General features: G+C 39.8%; 1 protein-coding gene across 5 annotated transcripts in view; it reads right to left on the bottom strand.

The window, feature by feature from the left end:
• The window catches only part of ccdc66 (coiled-coil domain containing 66), a 57133-nt gene that overhangs the window by 14845 nt on the left and 19797 nt on the right, over positions 1–22491 (bottom strand). For all 5 annotated transcript variants that reach the window (XM_052017836.1, XM_052017839.1, XM_052017838.1 and 2 more), the window contains 9 exons: positions 16409–16551; positions 14561–14734; positions 13387–13518; positions 11994–12259; positions 9319–9403; positions 8822–8983; positions 7289–7433; positions 7041–7166; positions 5651–6174 (listed from right to left, as the gene is read on the bottom strand). In XM_052017836.1, coding sequence (XP_051873796.1) covers positions 5651–6174; positions 7041–7166; positions 7289–7433; positions 8822–8983; positions 9319–9403; positions 11994–12259; positions 13387–13518; positions 14561–14734; positions 16409–16551 — 1757 coding nt within the window. The remainder of the gene's footprint in view (positions 1–5650; positions 6175–7040; positions 7167–7288; positions 7434–8821; positions 8984–9318; positions 9404–11993; positions 12260–13386; positions 13519–14560; positions 14735–16408; positions 16552–22491) is intronic.

Below are 22491 nucleotides of genomic sequence, written 5' to 3'. Positions count from 1 at the left end.
AATCCCAGGACTAGAGTATTCCACCAGCTTCACAATACGCTATAAAACCCAAGGCAGCTACTTGCAGCAAGGGAGATTGTGAACATGTTATGGGCACAGAGTGGCAAGGGGAACACTTCACCACTAACTCACCAGCAAGAAAGCTCAATAGGTCCTATTGCTTAACTATTGATTACACCATCCTGAACCAAGTAACACCCTAAATCCATCCTAAAGGAGCCAGCCCAGTAACTATATTTAAACTCAACCAGAGCACAGTGTATGCAAATGTTCCCTGTATATCCAATGGATTGTGGTAATGTCCCCTTATGAAGAAATCATACAATATTTGCTATTGTCATGAGTGATTGGCAATAATCCTCAGTGGAAACCTGACCAGTGGTGTACCACAGGTATCAGTGCAGAGATCTTTGTTGTTTGTGATATACACTAATGACTTGGATACAAGAGGTACAACTCCAAATGTAAAAGGTACGATTAGTAAAGTTTGTGAATGACCTGAAAATTGGTGGTGTTGTAGATAGCAAGGAAGGTTGTCCAAGACTAGAGCAGGGTACAGAACAGATGGAAAGTTGGGTAGTCTGGCAAATGGAATTTAATCCTGACAAATGCAAGGTGATGCATTTTGGGTAGTCAAATGGGGTAAGATTTAATAGGAACTTGAGGGGCAATTTTTTTTTGTTTAAAAAGAGGGTGGTATGCATGTGGAATGAGCTGCCAGAAGTGGTTGAGGCAGGTACAATAACAACTTTTAAAAGACAGACAGATACATGGGTAGGAAAGGTTTAGAAGGTTATGAGCCAAACACTGGCAAATGGGACTAGTTTGGGAGGGCATCATGGTTGGCATGGACCAGCTGGGCTGAATAGCACATTTCAATAAGACATACAATAAATATTAGTGCACTAAAGAATGTTGATGAACTAACAGGGACCTTGGGGTTCAATTCCAAAGTTCCCTGAAAATGCCAAGACAGGTAGATAGGGCAGTGAATGCGCATTTGGCATGCCTGCCATTGTAGCTCAGGGCCCAACATATAAAGTTGCAACATAACATCCCAACTTTTAAAACACTGGTTAGGCCACACTTGGAGTACGGTGTGCAGTTCTGGTCGCCACACTATAGGATGATGTAATTGCATTGGAGAGAGTGCATAGGAGATTTACCATGGTGCTGCCTGAATTGGGTGACTTTGTTATGGAGAGAGATTGAACAGGCTGGACTCATTTTCCCTGGAGCAAAACAGGCTGAGCAGCAATCTTATAAGAGGTATATAAAATTATGAAGGGCATAGGGTAGATACTGAGAATCATTTTCCCATGATAGGGATATCAAAAAAGTGGGCATAGGTTTAAGGTAAGAGGGAGGAGATTTAAAGGGGATCTGAGGGAAGTTTTTTTCTCCCCACACACAGTTGATAATCTGGAATATTAAAATATTTAAGAAAATTCAGGAATAGGATACTGATCAGGACAGGGGTCTTCAAGGTACACGAGTCAGAAGTGACTGATCATACACCTTCTTGTTTTGGTTGGTTAAGAGATAACTGAACTTCTCAATTGTTGTACCTCATCTCCAAAAATGTGTACAAAAATATATTTTGTACAAACCAGGGAAAACTTGTGGACTGCATTTATATGATCATGCCCCTCTTTCTCTTCCAGTAAAGAAATGATTGAATAAATGTGCTTCTGCTTGTCCTGAAAACAGACTTGCATGAGTGATTCTTTTACTCCACAATAGCCAAGTACTGTCAACAATGATTGATTTGTGCCTAAAACAACTTGCTCCCAATCCTGAGGCTCATGGGAGAATATAGGGAAAGACTTCACAGTTCATTTTCTACCAAGCGAAGGGAAGAGGTTCTGCTTGGTAACAAATCAACTAGTTTATGGAGCTAGTGGAGGCCTTTGTCACCTAGAAATTGTTCAGCAACCACAGCAGCAAAGATCCTGGTGGGCAAGATGGTACCCCCAAGAGGGGAGGTGGGTGGGGGGGGGGGGGGGGGGTGTGGAAAACACTGATACAAAGATACTCTGACTTTAGAGGACAAGTCATTAAGGAAAGGTGTCCCCTGGGAATAAAACAGAGATTCCACATTCCTTATCACCCCCAGAGTTCAGTAATAGTGTAATAAATCAACTGCAACCCAAAAAAACATTCTAGCTAAAACTATCAGCAAGGTGAGGCAAGGATGGGCAGAAATATCCCTATGCGTATTGACAGGGCTGCTTACAATCCCCAAGCAAACTAAACCTATGTGTTAATGACAAAGAGTAATGAGACTTCTGGGGGACATTGTGACTGGGAGCATGGACATTGGACCAGCTAGAAACAAAAGGTCTGGACCTTTGAGAAGGAATTGTGCTGACAACTGCATGGATTTAAGTGAGAAGTTTTGGACCAATGGATAATAAGACTCTTGGAATGAGACAAAAGGAATGTGGCATGGAAGGAGAAGAAATAAAAACTCTAGTCAACCAGCCATTGGTGGGATGACATACGGAACAGGAGAACAAATGTGCAAATACACCCCCGGATCAGGAGAGTCTCAGTCCTTGCTCATCCAGATACTAGTGTTACACTTGCTAATCTATTCTACTCGCAAGAAGAATCAAGAATTTAGAAACGAGAAGCAAGCTTGAGATACTGACAAGGTGAAAGGAGTACAAATTACTCAAAGTAGCCAGAAAAAGTGTATACCAAGCTAGAAGAGACACGAGACATTAAGATGATGTTTCCCCCATGTGAATCTATTGAACAAAAACTGCTGACCAGGGAATTGGCCATTCCCAAGAGGCTCAGAGTACAGATAAGTTTGGGTTCATAAGAGAGGTGACTATTTTGGGTATTACTAAGAGCCTTAGGAGGGATTTAAGGGGTTAACCAAGTTAGGTTAGCAACAAGCATTAATGTTGGCTTCAAAAAAAGGAATGCTCCACACTCTGGGACTGTTGCAATAACTTAAATCAGTATGATTGGTTCAATACACTGTCAATACAGCATGTAAACAAGAGCCATCACCAAGGATATAAAGTCTGTTTGTTTTCCCTACATGAATTAGATTTGCTCTGGAGCTTGTCCACACGATCACCCTGCATATGCTTGAACAGGTAATTATGTATCTCAAGAAACCAAGTTGTCATGACTCCCTGAACTCAAGCTTCATTATAAATGAAATAATGTAATTTCTATTTGAATATTAAAAAGGAAGGGCAAAGGCTCTTAGATTGACACATGAATGATAGAAAAATAGAGGGCTATGTGGGAGGGAAGGGTTAGATAGATCTTAGAGCAGGATAAAGTGTTGGCACAACATTGTGGGCTGAAGGGCCTGTACTGTGCTGTAGTGTTCTACGTTCTAAAGGCAGAAGGGGGGGGGGGGGGGGGGGTGGTTGGGGAGAAGATGACGATTTCAGCCTGGTCCTTTTCTCTATCTTCTTTACAGAGCCAGAGAGAAGGGGAAAAATAGGTCATGGGTAGAGGGAGTTGGGTAGAACAAAAGTAAAGGGGCAGGGGGGAAACTGGTTAATGTGAAAATCATACCCAGTATTCTCCTGAATGACATAGAATAGCATCAAAATGTCAACTGCACAGCATCACCATCTGGTGGCAATGTCTTAAACTGTCTGCCAACTTATTATTTCCTCATGCCAGTAACAATGCAGGCCCAATGACAAGAGTGCACCAAGTTAAAAAGCTGCCTCACATTGCCACTCATTTATGAAATGCATTGCAGGAAATTATGGGCACTTGCTTTCTGCTATTTCCTGTACAGCAGATTGATAGTCTTTTTCCAATGAACAGAATTGAGTGTATTACTATGAAAGTTAGTCTCCCAAACAAATAGGAAGAGGAGACCCAATGTTAATGTCAAGTAGTGTTAGAAGTTTAGGGATAATAAAGATATGGGAGAATGGAAAGCAGAACAGAAGAGCACAGAGGGTGTAACAGAAGAATGCGAGAGGATGTATTGCAATCACTTCTTATTCATTTGCAAATCTGCATAGTGAAAATGGGGAGTCAAAATAACAGGAAGAGAGGTGAAGCAAGAAGTAAGGCAGCAAAAATCTGTGATAGAAGAGGGCAGGGATTGGAGCAATTCATGACTAAACTCACTGCAGGATTGAAATAGGAAATTCAGCTGTCAATATTGAGGGAGGGGCTAAGAGGAGGATAGAAGAATAAGCTTTGAAGAGAGCTACTGACATGGGAAAGGGCAAGAGACCAGCAAGTGGCTGGAACAAGAATTATGTATTGCCGGTGTTCGTAGGATAGATGTAGCTAGTCGTAAATTACACTTCTGGTGCTAATGAACAGGGCAGAAGTGCAACACTGCTAGCTGGGAACAGAAAGGAAAATGGCGAACTTGCCCATGGTATGAAGTCTGGATTTGATAAGGTGAGGGAGAAGGATGGTGGAAATTATATATTGATTATAATATATAATCAATATATATTGATATATTTTGCTGGATTTTATCTACATAGTTAGACTTGATGCTTTGCGCTGTCTCTCCCCCTTGAAAATTATCTAAAAAATTGCATTTCAACTCAATATTACCCAACAATTTGCTGCATCTTTAATGCTACATTACTGTCAACAGAGACAGGTATCATACCTTTCAATGCATTAGTTGCTGTAATACTGACACTCTTATGTGGTCCTTAAGAACAAATACTATTTTGTTTAGGTGGGAAAATCCAAACTTCAGCACTTGCTGTCAAGTCTAATCAGGGTGGATCACTTCTTTAAATTAAGTTGACAATCTTTTGCCTTGGGAGAGATAATGCTGCTTAGAAAATTTAAGTAAAACTGTTTTCATGATAAAGCTTGCAGATTAGAAGTTATTTGTTTGCCAAAAGCAAGAGTGCATTGAATAGTTACAATTCTATTCCAATTCAGGTATGTGTTGTGGTGCAGACATCATGGGGTGAAGGAGCTGTTCCTGTGCTGTACTGCTCTAGGTTCAATGTTCTAATTCATTAGGTAACATCAAAATGTTAGTAACCCAGTTAGTAACCCGCAATCCCAATAAAAGATTCTGTACTAGGTTTATGGTGGTAATGAAGCTGAATAACACATTTGGGGAAAGTGATTTTTTTTCTAAATTAACCACAATATACTGGTTTCAGTCAAGTTTTATTTCTTCTCTAATTATCTAGATTACAGGGATAAAGAAAGGAGTCTGACCTGTATTGATTTCATTACCAAAAAGGGAATTCTTAATTATCAGCTAGGACAGTGAATAAAGCTAATCATGTCAACAGAAGTAACTGGGGGTGGTAATAAAGATAGGACCTTGTCTAATCTCCCCTGACCCTACCCTCCCAACAAAAATCTTAGCCTGGTGACAGTGATGTTACTGACACCTTCCCGAAAACCACCCTGACTTGGATTAGATTTCACAACATTGAAGTTAAGGATTCAAGCCAAGAGTTGCATAGTTTGCATGCTGCATAAAGGTGCTGCTTAATAAGGTAAATGTTAGAAGGGCTTTCAGATCATGAACAAGAAAAATCGTATTTTATCACAAGAAACCAAAAAAATGATCTCAACCTTACACATAATGGGTTAACAAAATATCCAGTAACTTCCCATCACTGCTTCACACACATTGCAATAGAGGCTAAAAATGCGAGTTCATTACCTTCCTCAAAACAGATAGCCCTTGCTTTTCTACAGGCTGGGATGATGTACACATCTTTGCCTGTAGTGCTGGCACCACTGGTGAAGGCAGTCTTTCTGTTGACAACTCTTTTGAAGTCTGCTTTTTCTTAGATCTTTGATCTGGAGCATTCTTTTCCAACAATTGCAACATCTCCATTTGCCTTTTCATTTTTTTCTCTTCCCTCTCCATTTGCAAACCTTTAGGGTATCGTTGTGAAGCAGGGATATACCTTTTAGTTGTTTTGTTTGTATTCCATTCTGGCCGTTTCTCATTTTTTCCCTTCTTTGTTCTTGCAAACTGATTGTATAGATCATCAGATTGTAAACAATTCTCTTTTCCAGTTACAGTCATCTTTTCAATTGTTTTTGACTTCTTTTTGGTGTGGTTATTGTTGAATTCATTATGCTCTGTAGCTGCATCTGATGTAGTGGTTACCTGACCATGGTCTATAATTCGAACGTCATGTATACCACACTCAATTTTTCCATTCAACTCAAATTCCTCTGAAAGACAAAATGATGCAATTCCCAAGCTAGCATTTGAATGGAATTTCCTGTAGTTATGGAATTATACTGTGAAAAATAGTACAAGAGACATTATTATGGTTGATGCTAAGGGAGGCTTTGACTCAAAGGAATTTTCGATCAATACAATTATAATTTAATACACAACTAGGCAAATCATTTTATATGAAAAGAAAACAAAATATGTGCTTTCTAAATAACACATATGCTGGAAGAGTAATTTGATGTATCAAGTGATCTGTTATTCTCAAGAAACAGCCATTTTTTACAACCTAGCTCTTTTGCCTGGTATGTGGGCAAGCTTTGGCACAGTAGTGCAGGTAGAAGGGGTGTTGCCTGACTGTGCTAGAGACCTGGGCTCAATCCTGACCTCACGTGCAGTTTGCACATTCTTCCTGTGACTGCATAGATATCCTCTGGGTGCTCCAGTTTCCCCCCAACATCCCAATGACATGCAGATTGATAGGTTAATTGGCCACTGCAAGTTGCCCATGTGTAAGTGAGTTGTAGAATTTTCCAGGAGCTGTGGGGGGGAGGCGGGGGATGGGGGGGGGGGTGGTGTGGTGTTGTGGAGGTGGGTAAGGAGGGGAAAAAATAAGGGATGGGGGATTTGATGAGAATAAGGGGAAAATAAAACATGGGATTAATATAGAATTAGTGGAAATTGTGGTTGTTTGTCAGTGTGGACTCAATGGGCTGAAGGGTCTGTCTCCATGACTTTTACTATTTATATAACAAGCATTCTATAGAATAACTATTGTTCTGGATATCTGCCACAGAGAAATTTCAGAGCCATAAAGGTAAACAGTGTTATTACTTTGTTTTTGCAAAACAAATATACTGACCAGTCTGGATACCTCTGTCTTTTCTCGAAGATTCCTCTATTATCGAGGTTTGTCCCAGTTCCTCACTAATTGCTTCACGAACAAGATTACTAGGTGCTGCACAGGAGCCCATCTCACATACAGTGCCTATTGATTAAAAATAGGCATGTTAACCAGAAGGAAAATGAAATAATGGAAATAATATTTATTAAATTTTAGTAACAGCGGAACCATCATAAACTGAAATCAACGAAATAACTACTACTTGCCTTCCACATTGTTCTGCAAATTTGAAATGTCATGTCCTTTGCGCACCAAGTTTTTAATGCGCTGTTCTTGTTTCTGCCTTTTTGCTTCTTCTTGTGCCTTCTGCACAGTTTCATAGAGCAAACTGGTTTTAAGATTATGAAGTTCCTAAAATATCAAAGACACCTTAGAGACCAGATAACAATTTTCTGTATCATCTAAAGCAAAGTACTGCAGATATTGGAAATCTGAAATTAAAAAATACTGGAAGTATTCAAATTTCAGCAGATCAGGGCCACAGAGTAAAGGAAGGCCATCAATTTGAAACACCAAAATCATTGTTTCTTAAAGGTGTTGCCTGACTTGCTGAATATTTCTACCATTTAATTCTGTAGAAATTGCAAATAATGAATGATGGGATGTATGTATTTTAGCTGCAAATTTATAATTAACCAGGTGCTCAAAAATCACAGCTTTCAATGTGTAAAAAGGGCAAAATTTCACCAAGGTGATACATTTACAAATTACACACCCATCATTGGATAGGACTTGGACCCGGATATAGAAAACGTAAACTCAAGCATGGCTAATAACACGAAAAAAAACTCAAGCAGCATCTCCATGGCAATGTGCATGCATGAATTGACATTTTAGCCTTGATGCTTCACAAGTGGGGAATCAAGGTGCTTGTTCGGTGAATGGGAGCATCACATACTCAAGGCTGCCCTCTTGATCTTCGTTTATGCATTCATGCCTCAGTTATTTGCATTTTGATAGGTCAACTCTCTGGACTCTTTTTAGTGCTCATGTGGATGGGGTCAGGACAAAGTGCAGTGGGTGTTAAAAACATCATGTGGTTGGTGGACTCTATTACCTACTAAACTCCTGGAATTTTTTTTTGTAAATATATACACAAGAGCATACTACAAATGCTTAGATTGTATTTACAGTTCTTTAATGTTTCAACAGTTATTACACTGGTCAGAATCCCTTGCATTCCCTGCAATCAAAATAAAGGCCAGATTTGTTTGTGCTTTTCATTTCAGGATCTCAAACTTCTCCACAATTGGTGAATTATTTTTGAAGTTCAGTCACCATTGTTTTACTTTAGAAAAATACTTCAGCCACTTTGCATATGGAAAGATACCCTAAACAAACAACAACTCACTAATGTGTTCTGGCAGTATGGCCTCAGAGATGTTGGTAGAATACTAGGAGATCTTCCTCAACACACAAAAACTAAGGTGGACCTTAGTTCTGCAACTCAACCAAAAACTACACTCTCTCTGTACATTGCCTATTCTCGATTAGGTACCCATGTTATGAAATGGGGTTAGAACACAAAACCATCTGACAAAGTTAGTATTTAAATACAGTAAGAGTACCAAATCACAATGTGATTTAATATAAAGACATGATGATTGGAGGCAATTACCAATCAATTTATTTACAGAACAATAAAAAGGTTAAATGTGCAGGCCAGGTAGAATCAATTAAATAATTTCTCAAGTGCAAATTCCTCCCATAAGCATTTAATAAAGTGGTAAAAAAAATACTTCTTTTTCTCTTTGTGTCCGAGTTTCTTCCTCATATTGTTGTCTCAACCTTTCTCTCTCTTTTGCCAGACGAAGTTCTTCTTTTTGTTCTTCTTTTCGTTTGTGATCCTCTTCCAGTTGTCTCTGTCTACGCCGCTCCTCCACCTGAATAGCTATGGCTTTCTAGAGTATACAATTTAAGAAACATTAACATTAGAACAATTGTGGTCATCCCATCACTCAAAAATAATTCTCCTTAATATCACTATAAATGATTTTTTAAAAAATTGTACAAAGCAGTTGCAGAAGACATTTCACTACCCAAATATCTATTCACTCACAATACTGTGGAATATTATTCTTTAATACGATGCTGCAGAAGAGTGATCAAAAAACTTCTATTTTATATTGTCAAAATATATAATGCAACAATAAATAATAAACGATGGATCTGAACATTTGATCAATATTAACCCTGAATGATTGAGATTATTCAGTTTATAGAAAAAAAAGGTTACTTGATGTTCTAGTTGTTTTTTTCGCCGTATATCTCTTTCCTCAATCTCAGCTGGGTCCAATAACGCAGTCATAGATCGCAGAAAGCTGAAATGCAATAATAACACACTTTTTAAATATTCTCTGTACACCATTAATCTTAAGAATGAGAAAAATAACAAATTTCTATACTGAACAAATGCATTACTTGATCGTTAATCATGTGACTCATCATATTTTTGACTAGCTTTATAAATTCATAAAACTCCAATAATCTACTATCCGATTGTTCAGAAACCCTGATGGTTCAGTTTTGTTTGCCATGCTCCCTTAAACTCACTGGAGCTTTTGTTTCCAGCATTCCCTTTAAACTCACCAGGACCCAGTTTCCTGTCCTCCCTTTAAACCGACTGAGTTCATTGGAAAGTTTATAATACAGCTAACAAGTGAACTAAAAGTATTAGTAGGATCAACATCCAATAGTCTAAGAAATCTGGTCTGGCATCTATGTCCCAAAGGCACCAGATTATCAAAGTTTTACTGTAATACGAGTATAGAGGACTGACAACAGTGAAGAAATTAGCTGGCAAAATATCCAAACTACCAAAAGAATAACTGTAATATCAAGAGACAGCTCCAGTAAGCTAAAAAATGTTAAAGGTTTCCTGCAGATAATTTTAGTATTGGGTTGGGCAGGTTGGATACAGTTTAAATCATAATCAAATATCAAAACTATTTTTTTAAGAAAAGATCAATGTCAAAGGTAGCTTCTGAAATGAAAAAAAAACATTTGTCTGGGCAAATGCATGATCAAAATTAGCTAAATTTAAATTAGTTCAATTTTGTAACAACAAACAATGAACAATAAACGTCCTCCAACAGGCTTAGAAGAGAACAGATAGAGTGTGCTTTGGCCGACCTCCAAGCTAAAGCACTGCATCATTAAAAACAATGAAGTCAATTTTACAATTGACCAGAGCAGTGAGAGCATTACGCCCAGCTGAATTAAGGATAGTCAGTCCTAACAAACCTAGCGTTAGGCTTCATACTTACAAAATGACATTGTGTAATCTGCCAGTAACCAGAAGATCATAGTTGTGTTAACAATTATCAGCACCAATTTTTTCGTTTCAAAAATATTTGCAACACCTGTTGAAAGTTAATTATGTAGGAATGAAGGAACAGCAAGTCCAAACTGCAAAGATTCTTAATGCAAATGTGTAGATGCTGCAAGTAGTAGTCAGGAGGCAAAGGTGTTAATCCTATTGGAATTACAGAGCATCCTCACAAAAGGAGAGAGTTCCAGTTCTTGGCATAAAGAAGAACTAATATAAATGATATAGTTACTGCAGAATAACTGCAACCCAAAAAAGATACTCATTTTACATTATACTAAATGGATACGTGAGGTCTGCATGCCACAAGGTACGTCCTACCACTCAGGGACTTCTAACACCAACACAAAGTTCTTCTGGTGCACACCTACCTGGTCACAGGGTACAAACTACAACTGAAAATTTTAGTATGCTGGTACCTTTAAATACCCTTTAACAAAACATTATTTTATGTTGCCCGAGTACATGAAGGTAAAAGGATACTGCTATCAGAGCACTTGCATTTCATCATAGTCATTTTGTTTTGGCAATTACTTATAAAAGTACATTTACAATTACAGATGGCCACTGAACAAAACTGAAACCTTCCTTATGCACCATGGAAACAGTTGGGACATTTACAATGGAGCACACAGTGATGGAAGTCCTAAATCCACCTCTCATAAATGATCAAGCTCATTAAAACACAGTGTCAACATGCTGAAGATCAAGTTGAGAACCTGTGTGCAGACTACACTACCTTTGGACATGTATAGGGGCCTGCACTGACATAGACACTTATTGAACATATCTGTTGGCTATCTGCACCATGTTTAAAAAAATAATTTACAGGCTATGGGCATCACTGCCAAGATCAGAATTTATTGCACATCCCCAAATGCCTGTAGCGGTGGTGGGAGATCACCTTGAACAGCTCGAGTCACTGTGGTCAAAGTATTCCATGGTAGGGAATTTGAATATTTGAAGTGACACTGAAGGAAAAGCAAAATATTTCTAAGTCAATTGAGTGCAACTGGGAAAGTAACTTGCAAGTAGCAATGTTCCCATGTTGCTCCTACCCTCAAACTTCCCAGGTGACACAAATCACAGCACTGGGAAGTGCTGAGAAGAAACCTTGTTGTGTGAATTACCTATTTAAAAAGTACTGCAGCAACTCACCAACTGTAGTCAATGGAACAAATGTTAGGGTGAACCAAGAATACTGCTACATCACAGCTGATAAATTCCACAAGTAAAATTTGAGCTGCACTAATCCAGGGAATTCACACTCCTGACATGTGCCTTGCAAAAGGTAGAAAGCTTCTCGGGAGTTAGTAGTCTTTTGCCATTGGATACCCAGCAATTGGCAACGTACAAAACTTACAAACATTTTGGTACTTATTTGCAAGTGATCTCTTACAAAGTCTTAGTCCACATAGTGAAAACTGCCATGATCACTTCATTACTCTGATTTTGTTCTTAAAAATCAAAACTGTCTAATTTGATTTAAAGTACATTTTATGGAATGCAACCTTGTAAGAGGAGTTATATGAAAAATTAAGCACCATCTATCCCTTGCAGGGAAAAAAAAAGCCAAATCTAACCTTGACTTCTGTTTGTTGGACAAATCAGAACCTGTGTCACCAACCATGAACCCCATATCTTCTCCAGCAGAAGAGTTGTGTTGGCCAAGTAGAGGAGATGCCAGTGCAGGGAACTGCTGCATTTTCAATATATTTGGTTGCTGATTGCCTGATGCAGGTGATGTTTCCAGTGTTGATCCAAGGACATTGACAGAAACTGGAGTTTGCTGGTGTGCTTTTTTGTGGTAAGAGTCAAAGTGCATGGCCCATCTGCTGTGATGATCACCCTAATTAACAGAATAAACAACAAAGGAGACATTTTAATCAAGTCCTTGATCCTCTCCTGGTTATTTAGAGTCAGAGTTACACTGTGTAGAAACAGGCCCCTCGGCTGAAGTCTTCCATGCCAACCAAGATATGTACCTGAACTAGTCCCATTTGCCTGCATTTGGTCCATATTCCTCCCAACTGTTCCTATCAATGTACCTGTCCAAATGTCTTGTAATTGTACCCACCTCTTCCATTTCCTCTAGCAGCTCATTCCACATACCACCCTCTCAGTGGAAGAATTGCCTCCCAGGTCCCCTTTATATTTCTCCCCTCTCACCTTAAATCTAGGTCCTCTGGTTTTAGGACCTAATCTATCCCGGAAAAACTGTGACCATTCACCTTATCTGTACCCCTCATGATTTTATATACCTCTACAAGGTCACCCCTCAGTCTCTTGCATTCCAGGAAAAAAGCTCCAGCCCATCCAGTCTCTTCTTATAACTCATGCCCTCCAGCCCTGGTAACATCCTTGTGAATCTTTTCTGCAACCTTTCCAGCAGAATGGCATCCTTCCTAAAGCCAGTTGACCAGAAGTGCACACAATTTACTTTAGTATCAGTGGGTCCTGTAATTTTACCTGCCTGTAACTAATTAGCTGCCACATATTTCTTCCCATTTTGGATGGATCCAAGTGAGGGCCAGGCTTTACCATTGCAAAGCCTTAAGCTGATATTAGGTCCAGCTGCCTACTCAAAGCTGCTAAGTAAATTGTAACACTGAGTCTCACAATGTATTGAAAATCTCCAATATTAAGCTAGAAATAAAATGTTATTAGTATTCTTTACATGTTACACAAATTCTGCATGTAAAGAACAAAATAATGCATCTTTCACGCTGTTTAAAACAAAATTGATCACATAACTTTGGTTTAAGAAAGTTGGTGATACTGAAACCAGAGTTATAGGAGGGGAACTTCATAATACAGGAGCTAAACTTTCTACATGTTTGCATGTCTAGTAGATATTTTCTAGTTAAACAGGTGAAAGCAAATTCTAGTGGTGTGCCATGTTAATACATCATATCAGGTAACAAACATTCATAGACAGGTTGTGCCCAGGTACATTATTCTATTATTAAAAACTACCTCTGAATATTTTAGCTTTTCTTTCAGCTTCCTATTTTTTTCTTCTTCTCTTTGTTTATCAAGCTCTTGGAGCCACTTTTTTTGCTGTTCACGTTTTATTGCACTGAAAAGATGGTCTTGGGGTGAAATTTCCTGTGGTGATAACAAAAACACTTCAAAATAATACTCTTTCTCATGGACTACATAAAGTCAAAATCATGGATAACATCATATTCCATAATACCTAATTTTTTTGATTTAATTATTTTAAACTATTAAACCAAAATTATTTTGGCAGTGGAGTAACTAGCATGATCTCACACTGCAATTTTTTGCACTTATGTCTACCTTAGACACCTGAACTTTTGTTCACATACATTACATAAATACTGTATTTCAGCATCTTTAAATTAGCAGCTTGTTGCCTGGAGACTTGGACAGACTACACACACCCTGGCATCTATCTACATCGCTATTTAGGGTTCATATTTCTGATATATTTAAAAGCACACAACTGTACCCTTGTTCAGGGGAGTAAGTTTCTACACAGATTTAGGGTAGTGTCTTTATGCAATGCATAAGACACATGATTAAAAATGATTTCACTGTATAAATATACTAAAGTACATCAACTTAGCACAAGATATCAATAGGTAATATACTGCACCACACAAAAAAAAATAACACCTTAAGCACAGAGGTGGTATTCATACCTCTAGGTCCTTAAGTGCAAGGTTTGGAATGCACTCGAGTCCTAACAGATAGAATCCTGACAATGATTTCCTGATTGACATCCAGCAGGAAACTTATATCTGGATTGTATTAGCTTATAAAATGTCATATCAAATTGGACTAACCTGTTGTAAATGTGGTCATAGAATGAGTGTTTATTACCCTGACTTTCAGGCTGTTGATCAGCCTGTAAATCCTTCGTCTATGCAATACTATTCCCCAAGGGAAGTGTGGTGATGAATAATCAAGCATTTCATCAAAAACTCAATACAAGCATAAGTCACCAACTTTTCCCCCCATTGTAAAATGTTGCCCACTTAACTTGGTTTATGAGACTAAACTGACCTCAGTTAATTTCTTCCCAATAGTACTTCATCACTCAAATTTAAAATTCTTCAGAAGGAGGTACCAATGTTACATGATTATTATTGTGGATAGAGAGCAAGAGAAAAACTACTCTTACCCCAAGGACAAAGGCTGAACGAATGGCGGCAGGCAAATCTGGAAAACTAAAGCTGGAAGCTTTTCCAATGGTACCATCTGAAGGAACATCTGTATTTGAAGCATTTGTCACAGTTGGGGCAGTGCTGATCACTCGACTATCAGCATAGAGGCCAGATGCAGCAGTTATACTTGCCTGGGATTAAAGTGGAAAAAATGCAATAATCTGTACATTATAGTCTCCTTATATATAGCAGCACTTTCTGCACAATATATTAGAAATGCCATATTATTATGTTGGTTGTATAAAGAGAAACATTCTTTAGAGATTTGAGAGAAATAATTTGTGAGATACAGCAGGGAAACAGGCCATTTGGTCCATCAAGTCCACACCAACCATTTCACACTAATCCTATTGACAATTTCCAACTAAAAGGCAGTAAGAAAAAACACTTCGAGGCAAATGTTCAGCTAATCCAAAGTTTGAATGCATCAGGAGGCTATATTTAAGTTAGAAAGTATTTCATTATTGCTTCAATTCTGCAGTTCTCTTGAAATACATAACATTTTCAAAAGCCATTATAAACTTCCAAACAGATCTGAAATTGTGAAATGAGAAAATATTATCCTGAAAATAGTCCAAAAGAAATGGGTAGATTTAGCCTTCTCATACTTAACGCATTGACAAATTTTGCCATTCTTCTCTCTCTCTCTCTCTCTCTCAGATGCACATGCACGTGCGCGCGCGCACACACAGTGCAGAAAAAGGGTTGTGTCCTGGTTACTATTTGCTCACCAACAACATTTCAGAAGAAAATTTCTGATCGTTTGGGTCATTAATGTTTTTTGTTCAAGGTTTGACAAATACATTATATCAGCGGGTATGCCATTAAAAGTACTCAGTTCGCTCTGAAATGTTTTAAGAAAATCCAAGAATGTAAAAGGTGATGTAAATATACAAGTACATAGAGTCAATACATAGATTGCATATATTCAAACTACTTGGGGGGGGGGGGGAGAAAAAAAAACAAATAGTTATCAAAAATACCAGAGCTTGCATTCAGTCAAGATTAGCATATAAAGCAGATAAGTGAATATTAATTTTCACAGCCCATTAATATCTATGGATCCAACCCATCCAAATACTGAGAGATGAATTTAGCTTGACCATTTTCTAAATGAACCCATGTTTTTAAACCACATGTTGTTATGAGTAATACCATTTGAATCAATAATCTAATATCTATAGAGACAGAAGTCTTTCAGTTCCTCGCTTAAAGAATCGCGTTTCACGCTGAATAACTTAATACAAAAACATCTAACTCCAATGAAAATCCAAAAAAACTATAGATGCTGGAAATGTGAAATAAAAACAGAAAACACTGGACAAATTTAGAAGGTCAGACAACACCCGTGGAAAGATAAACAATCAAAATTTTGGGTTGGAGAACCTTCATAGGAACTGGAAATGCTCTCTTTACCTGATGTCCAACAAAGTCTACGGCTAACAGGAGCAAATACTTGTCATATACCAGTCAAAAAATGTCACTCTGTGGTTATTACAATATTTCTCCACAAATGGCCAAATAAATGCTTTAATAATTTAGATTAACATGGCTCAAATCAGTTTCCTGAACCTCCCACAATGAAAAGGAGGAAAATATCCAAGAATGAAATTTGGCAAGGAACTATTTTTCAATATGTATCTTTGCAAAACAGTTACAGTGACATTAACAAATAAAGCTATACAACTAGAGTGAGATGACAGACAATTATTTTTTCCCTCCAAAAAGAGGAATGTTAAAAAAATGTGAAAGCAATAAGCAGAAGAGGGAAGGGAGAAAACCTTCAAATAAATTTTTACCCTTACCTTTCCTTTTAAGGTTTCAAGTATTTTTTTTGTGTTGGATTGCATGGGTGTCCCTGCACCTCGCCTTCCCCATGGATTCCATTCCAAAAACTCTGAAGCTTCATTACGTTCTTGTAACTGTTTCTTTAAAGCCACCTGCTCATCTAAAGATGTGCAACAACCAAAAATATTGTCAATTATTTCAGTCAAGCCTATTGATAGTATTATTGATTCCAAAATCAATTCATGGCAAAGGTTTAATACCTTTTTAAAAATTATTTCTGATAAAATGTCACCCCTCTGATCTACTTCTCACTCACAGGTACTACCTGATCTGACCATTTTTTGTTTTAAATTGCAATTTCCAACATTTTGTTTTTTTTTTAAATTTAAAGCAGGAAAGGAAAGAAGGTTTTTTTTTTGCTCACCAGGGCAGTGGACACAGTAGCTGGAGATATTTTTAAAAAGTGCTTTTGCAAGTTTAAAGTATTAATTAAATATCTACGCATCATCCAATCAACATGCCTCATTTGCAACCTCCAAACAGTAAACACACATACAAGGCACAAGCATTCCTATTTCTAGCAGAAAAAACTTGCACAAAAAGGCTGCAATATGAATTTTATTTAGTGTTGACAGAGAGGACTTTAATTTATTGAGATCACTGAATATCAGAAAACAATAACTTTATATAGCGTTATAAATATCCAAACACATCCCAAAGCATTTCAGAGGTGAAGGGGATATTAGTACAGGTAATCAAACTCTTCATAAGCAGCATTTTTTTGGGGGAGGACTATTAAGAATGTAGAATAGCAGAGAAACTTAGGGAAGTAATTCCAAATCATCACAGTACATTTCAGGCCAAAGGATTCACTTGCAGAAAAGACGAGGAATCAGAGGAATGCTGAAATTCTCAGGGGGCTCTCAGGCCACAGGAAGTTACCCACAAAAGGCAGCAAGGCATTAAACCAGGGCTATCTCCTACTTTTAAAATAATCCTACAGCTATGGGCTCTTTTAGGGGAGAAATGAGGGATATCCAAGGAAGTTGATTCAAACCAAATCATTATAAAAGCATATTCCAGTTTACACAGAGGGACTAGGAGAAAAGTTGAAAGCTGTACCACAAAGCAATGGAGATAAGAAATTGCAAGAACAATTTTTTCCCCCAGAGAACAAAGATGGAGGAGAATAAACCCTCAAATAAAATCAACAGCTGTAGAGATATCATAACAAAAAGACAGACCAATGGCAGGGCAGCTGAGAGTTTGAGAATGCAACTATAAGCACCTGAGGCATAGAGGAGAAAAAAAGATAAAGGCAGCAAGCTCTAAAGGGATGGTTATGAATGTGTGTAACCAAGTTTACAGAGCAAAAGTCATTAATTTCAGGGGGTTGGGGCAAGTAGAGCAGAGATACAAGAATGATATGACAAACATGAATAAAAGTTCTGCGTGTTCATTTCTGAGGAAGAATCCCTGACCGTTTCTTTTTCCACAGATGCTGCTTGACTGGCTGAGTTCTTCCAGAATTTGTGTTTTGTTTCAGATTACAGCATCAAAAGTTTTTTTTTTGTTTTCCAGAAATAAAAATTCACTTTCTATGAATGCAGAGGAAGCAAAAGCAGACTTAGAAATGAGACCAAGACTCATAGGAAGCTACAGACAATAAAACACTGAAAGTAAAGGCAAGTTCAGGATGAGATGTTCCATGGAAAAGAAAGCACCCAAGGAGCGAATTTACACACATACCACCCAGAAAGCTATCAAGCTCGTGTCAACTGAAAGTAAAAAGTCATCCAGAATATTCCCCTTTTCCAATATTTGGCCAATAGCCTTGGGTTACATCAACTGCTCATCCAAGTAATTTTCAAATGGGTTGAAAGTTTCTGCCTCTTTCAGCATATGAGGCATTGAATTTTCAGATGAAAAAAAATTCTTGATTCTCTAATCCTTTCACCAGTTACTTTAAATCTATGCCCTTGTCCATGTCCCAAACCTACACTGGCACCAACCCCCAACTCTTTCTCCACTACGTTGATGACTGCATTGGTGCTGCCTCCTGCAGCCCTGTGGAAATTTCAATTTTATCACCATCGCCTCAAACTTCCACCCGGGCCTCAAATTCACTTAGACCATTTCTGACACCTCTCTCCCTTTTCTGTATCTCTGTCTCCATCTCACGACACTTACTAAAAAGCTACTGACTACCACGGCTATTTTGATTACACCTCAGGAAGGTGGGACCTGTACAGAGAGGATGGGTTACACCCGAACCAGAAGGGGGCCAATATCCTTGCGGCGAGATTTGCTAGGGTGGTTCGGGAGGGTTTAAACTAGTTTGTGAGGGGGAAGGGAACTGGAGGAGTAGGTCAGAGGAAGAAGGGAATGAGGAAAAGTTAGATCAAACAGGTAGAGAGGCTTTGGGGAAGGAGAAGCAGAATACAGGCTATGAAAGTAGTAAGGTAGATGGACTGAAGTGTGTACTTAAATGCAAGAAGTGTCAGGAATAAGGGGGATGAACTGAGGGCTTGGATAAGTATGGGGGACTATGGTATTGTGGCTATTACTGAGACGTGGCTGACATCAGGAGAGGAGTGGATATTGAATATTCCTGGTTTTTGGTGTTTTAAGAGGGATAGGGAAGGGGGGAGAAGAGGAGGAGGGGTGGCGATACTGGTCGGGGACACTGTTACGGCTGTGGAAAAAATGGATGTTGTAGAAGGATCATCTCTAGAGTCCGTATGGGTGGAATTAAGGAACAAGAAAGGAGCAGTTACTCTACTAGGAGTATTCTATAGGCCCCCCGGTAGCAGTAGAGATATAGAGGAGCAGATTGGCAGGCAGTGTTTGGAGAGAAGCAAAAATAACAGGGTTGTTATAATGGGAGACTTCAACTTCCCAAATATAGACTGGAACCTGCTTAGTGCCAAAGGTTTAGATGGGATGGAATTTGTTAAATGTGTCCAGGAGGGATTCCTGACGCAGTATGTTGACAGGCCGACTAGAGGGAATGCCATGTTAGATCTAGTTTTAGGAAATGAACCAGGACAGGTGAAGGATCTACTGGTGGGTGAGCATTTGGGGGACAGTGACCATTGCTCCATAACCTTTAAAATTGTCACGGACAGGGACAGGTGCAGAGAGGACAAGAGCATTTTCAACTGGGGAAGGGTGAACTATGAGGCTATAAGGAGAGAACTTGGGAGTGTAAATTGGGATGTCCTTTTTGAAGGAAAATGTACCATGGAGATGTGGTTGATGTTCAGGGATCTTATGCAGGATGTTAGGGATAAATATGTCCCAGTGAGGCAGAGAAGGAATGGCAGGGTGAAGGAACCGTGGGTGACGAGAGAGGTGGAACGACTTGTTAGGGAGAAGAAGGTAGCGTACGTGAGGTATAAGCAGCAATTTCCGACAGGGCCCGTGAGGAATATAGGGTAGTGAGGAAGGAACTTAAGAAAGGGCTGAGGAGAGCTAGAAGGGGACATGAAAAGGCTTTGGCTAGGAGGGTTAAGGAAAATCCCAAGGCCTTTTTCAAGTACGTGAAGGGTAGGAGGATGGCTAGGGTAAAGGTAGGTCCGACTAAGGACGAAGGTGGGAGAATTTGCCTGGAGGCGGCGGAAGTGGGAGAAGTTCTCAATGAGTACTTCTCTTCGGTATTCACCAGGGAGAGGGGTCTTGATGACATGGAAGGGAGTGCTGGTAGAGGTAATGTTCTCGAGGTTGTAGGTATCAAGAGAGAGGATGTGTTGAAGTTGTTAAATAATATTAAGACAGATAAATCTCTGGGGCCTGACAGGATTTTCCCCAGGCTGCTTCGAGAGGCTAGGGAGGAGATTGTTGAACCACTGGTAAGGATCTTTGAGTCCTCGTTGTCCACGGGGATGGTGCCAGAGGATTGGAGGGTTGCGAATGTTGTCCCCTTGTTCAAAAAAGGTAATTGGGATAGGCCAGGGAATTATAGACCGGTGAGTTTCACGTCTGTGGTGGGTAAGCTGTTAGAAAGGATTCTAAGGGATATGATTTATGAACACCTAGAGAATCATGGACTGATTAGGGACAGCCAGCATGGCTTTGTGAAGGGAAGATCTTGCCTCACAAGCCTGATAGAGTTCTTTGAGGAGGTGACCAGGAAGATTGATGAGGGCAGTGCGGTGGATGTGGTTTACATGGATTTTAGTAAGGCGTTTGATAAGGTTCCTCATGGTAGGCTTCTTCAGAAGGTCAGAGGCCAAGGGATCCAAGGAAGCTTGGCTGTGTGGATTAGGAATTGGCTTGCATGAAGAAAGCAGAGGGTTGTGGTGGAAGGAGTGCCCTCGGATTGGAAGGCAGTGACTAGTGGTGTCCCGCAGGGACCGGTTCTGGGACCTCTACTTTTTGTGATATTTATAGATGACTTAGATGAGGGGGTGGAGGGCTGGGTTAGTAAGTTTGCGGACGACACTAAGATAGGTGGTGTTGTGGATAGTGTGGAGGGCTGTCGGAGCTTACAGAGGGATATTGATAGGATGCAGAGCTGGGCTGACAAGTGGCAGATGGAGTTCAATCCAGAGAAGTGTGAGGTGGTACACTTTGGAAGGACAAACTCCAGGGCAGAGTACTGGGTGAATGGCAAGGTACTTGGCAGTGTGGAGGAGCAGAGGGATCTGGGGGTTCATATTCACAGTTCATTGAAAGTTGCCTCACAGGTGGAAAGAGCAGTCAAGAAGGCCAATGGGATGTTGGCTTTCATAAGTCGCGGGATTGAGTTTAAGAGCCGCGAGGTGATGATGAAGCTTTACAAAGCTTTACAAAGCTCTAGTTAGGCCACACTGGTCGCCTCATTATAGGAAGGATGTGGAGGCGTTGGAGAGGGTGCAGAGGAGATTTACCAGGATGCTGGCTGGATTAGAGAGTATTGAATATGAGGAGAGGCTTAAGGTGCTAGGGCTTTATCCACTGGAAAGGAGGAGGATGAAAGGAGACATGATAGAGGTATATAAAATACTGAGAGGAATAGAGTAGACCGTCAGCGCCTCCTTCCCAGGGCACCAATGCTCAACACGAGAGGGCATGGCTTTAAGGTTATGGGTGGGAGGTTCAGGGGAGATGTCAGGGGGAGGTTTTTCACCCAGAGAGTGGTTGTTGCATGGAATGCACTGCCTGGGGTGGTGGTGGAGGCAGATACATTGCACAGGTTCAAGAGCTTGTTGGATAGGCATGTGGAGGAGTGTGGGATGGGGGGATATGCGGGAGGAAGGGGTTAGGTAGTGAGAGGGTGGTTTGATGGATGGCACAACATGGTGGGCCGAAGGGCCTGTTTTGTGCTGTATGGTTCTATGGTTCCATGGTTCCTCTCGCCCAGTCTCTTGCAAAGACGTCATCACTTTTTCTCAGTTTCTTCATTTCCGGCACATCTGTTCTCAAGACGAGGATATCTGCTCCAGACATCTGAAATGTCCTTTTTCAGGAAACATGCCTTCACCTCTAAAGTGGCTGATGGAGCCCTCATTTGCATTTTCTCTATTTCCCAGACTTCTTACTCCCCTTCCACCCAGACAGGATGAAGTTCACCTTGGTCTTCACCTTTCACCCTACAAGTTTTCGCATCCATCATGTCATCCTCCGTCATTCCTGCCAGCAGCAACAGGATTCCAGCACCAGTCACATCTTCCCCTACTCTTCCATGAGGCACTACTACCGTACCTTGAGGCACGGTAGTGTACCGGTTAGCGTAATGCTATTACAGCGCCAGCGACCTGGGTTCAATTCCAGGCATTGTAAGAAGTTTGTACCTTCTCCCTGTGACTGCATGGGTTTCTTCCGGGTGCTCTGGTTTCTTCCCACATTCCAAAGATGTATGGGTTAGGAATTTGTGGGCATGCTATGTTGGCGCTGGAAGTGTGGTGACACTTGTGGGCTGCCACCAGAACATTCTCCACAAAGATGCATTTCACTGTGTGTTTCAATGTACATGTGACTAATAAAGAAATCTTATCTTAATTCATTTGTACCCACCCACTGCTCTCAGTGTCTTGGCACTTTCCCCTGCAACCATAAGAGGTGCAACACCTGTCCCTGCACCTTTCTCCCTCATTCTTCCAGGCCAGACAAATATTCA

This window comes from Pristis pectinata, chromosome 6, assembly GCF_009764475.1.
Source record: "Pristis pectinata isolate sPriPec2 chromosome 6, sPriPec2.1.pri, whole genome shotgun sequence".
Classification (NCBI taxonomy): Eukaryota; Metazoa; Chordata; class Chondrichthyes; order Rhinopristiformes; family Pristidae; genus Pristis; species Pristis pectinata.
Note: the sequence above shows the minus strand (reverse complement) of the source record. Positions and strands in the feature narration are given on the sequence as shown.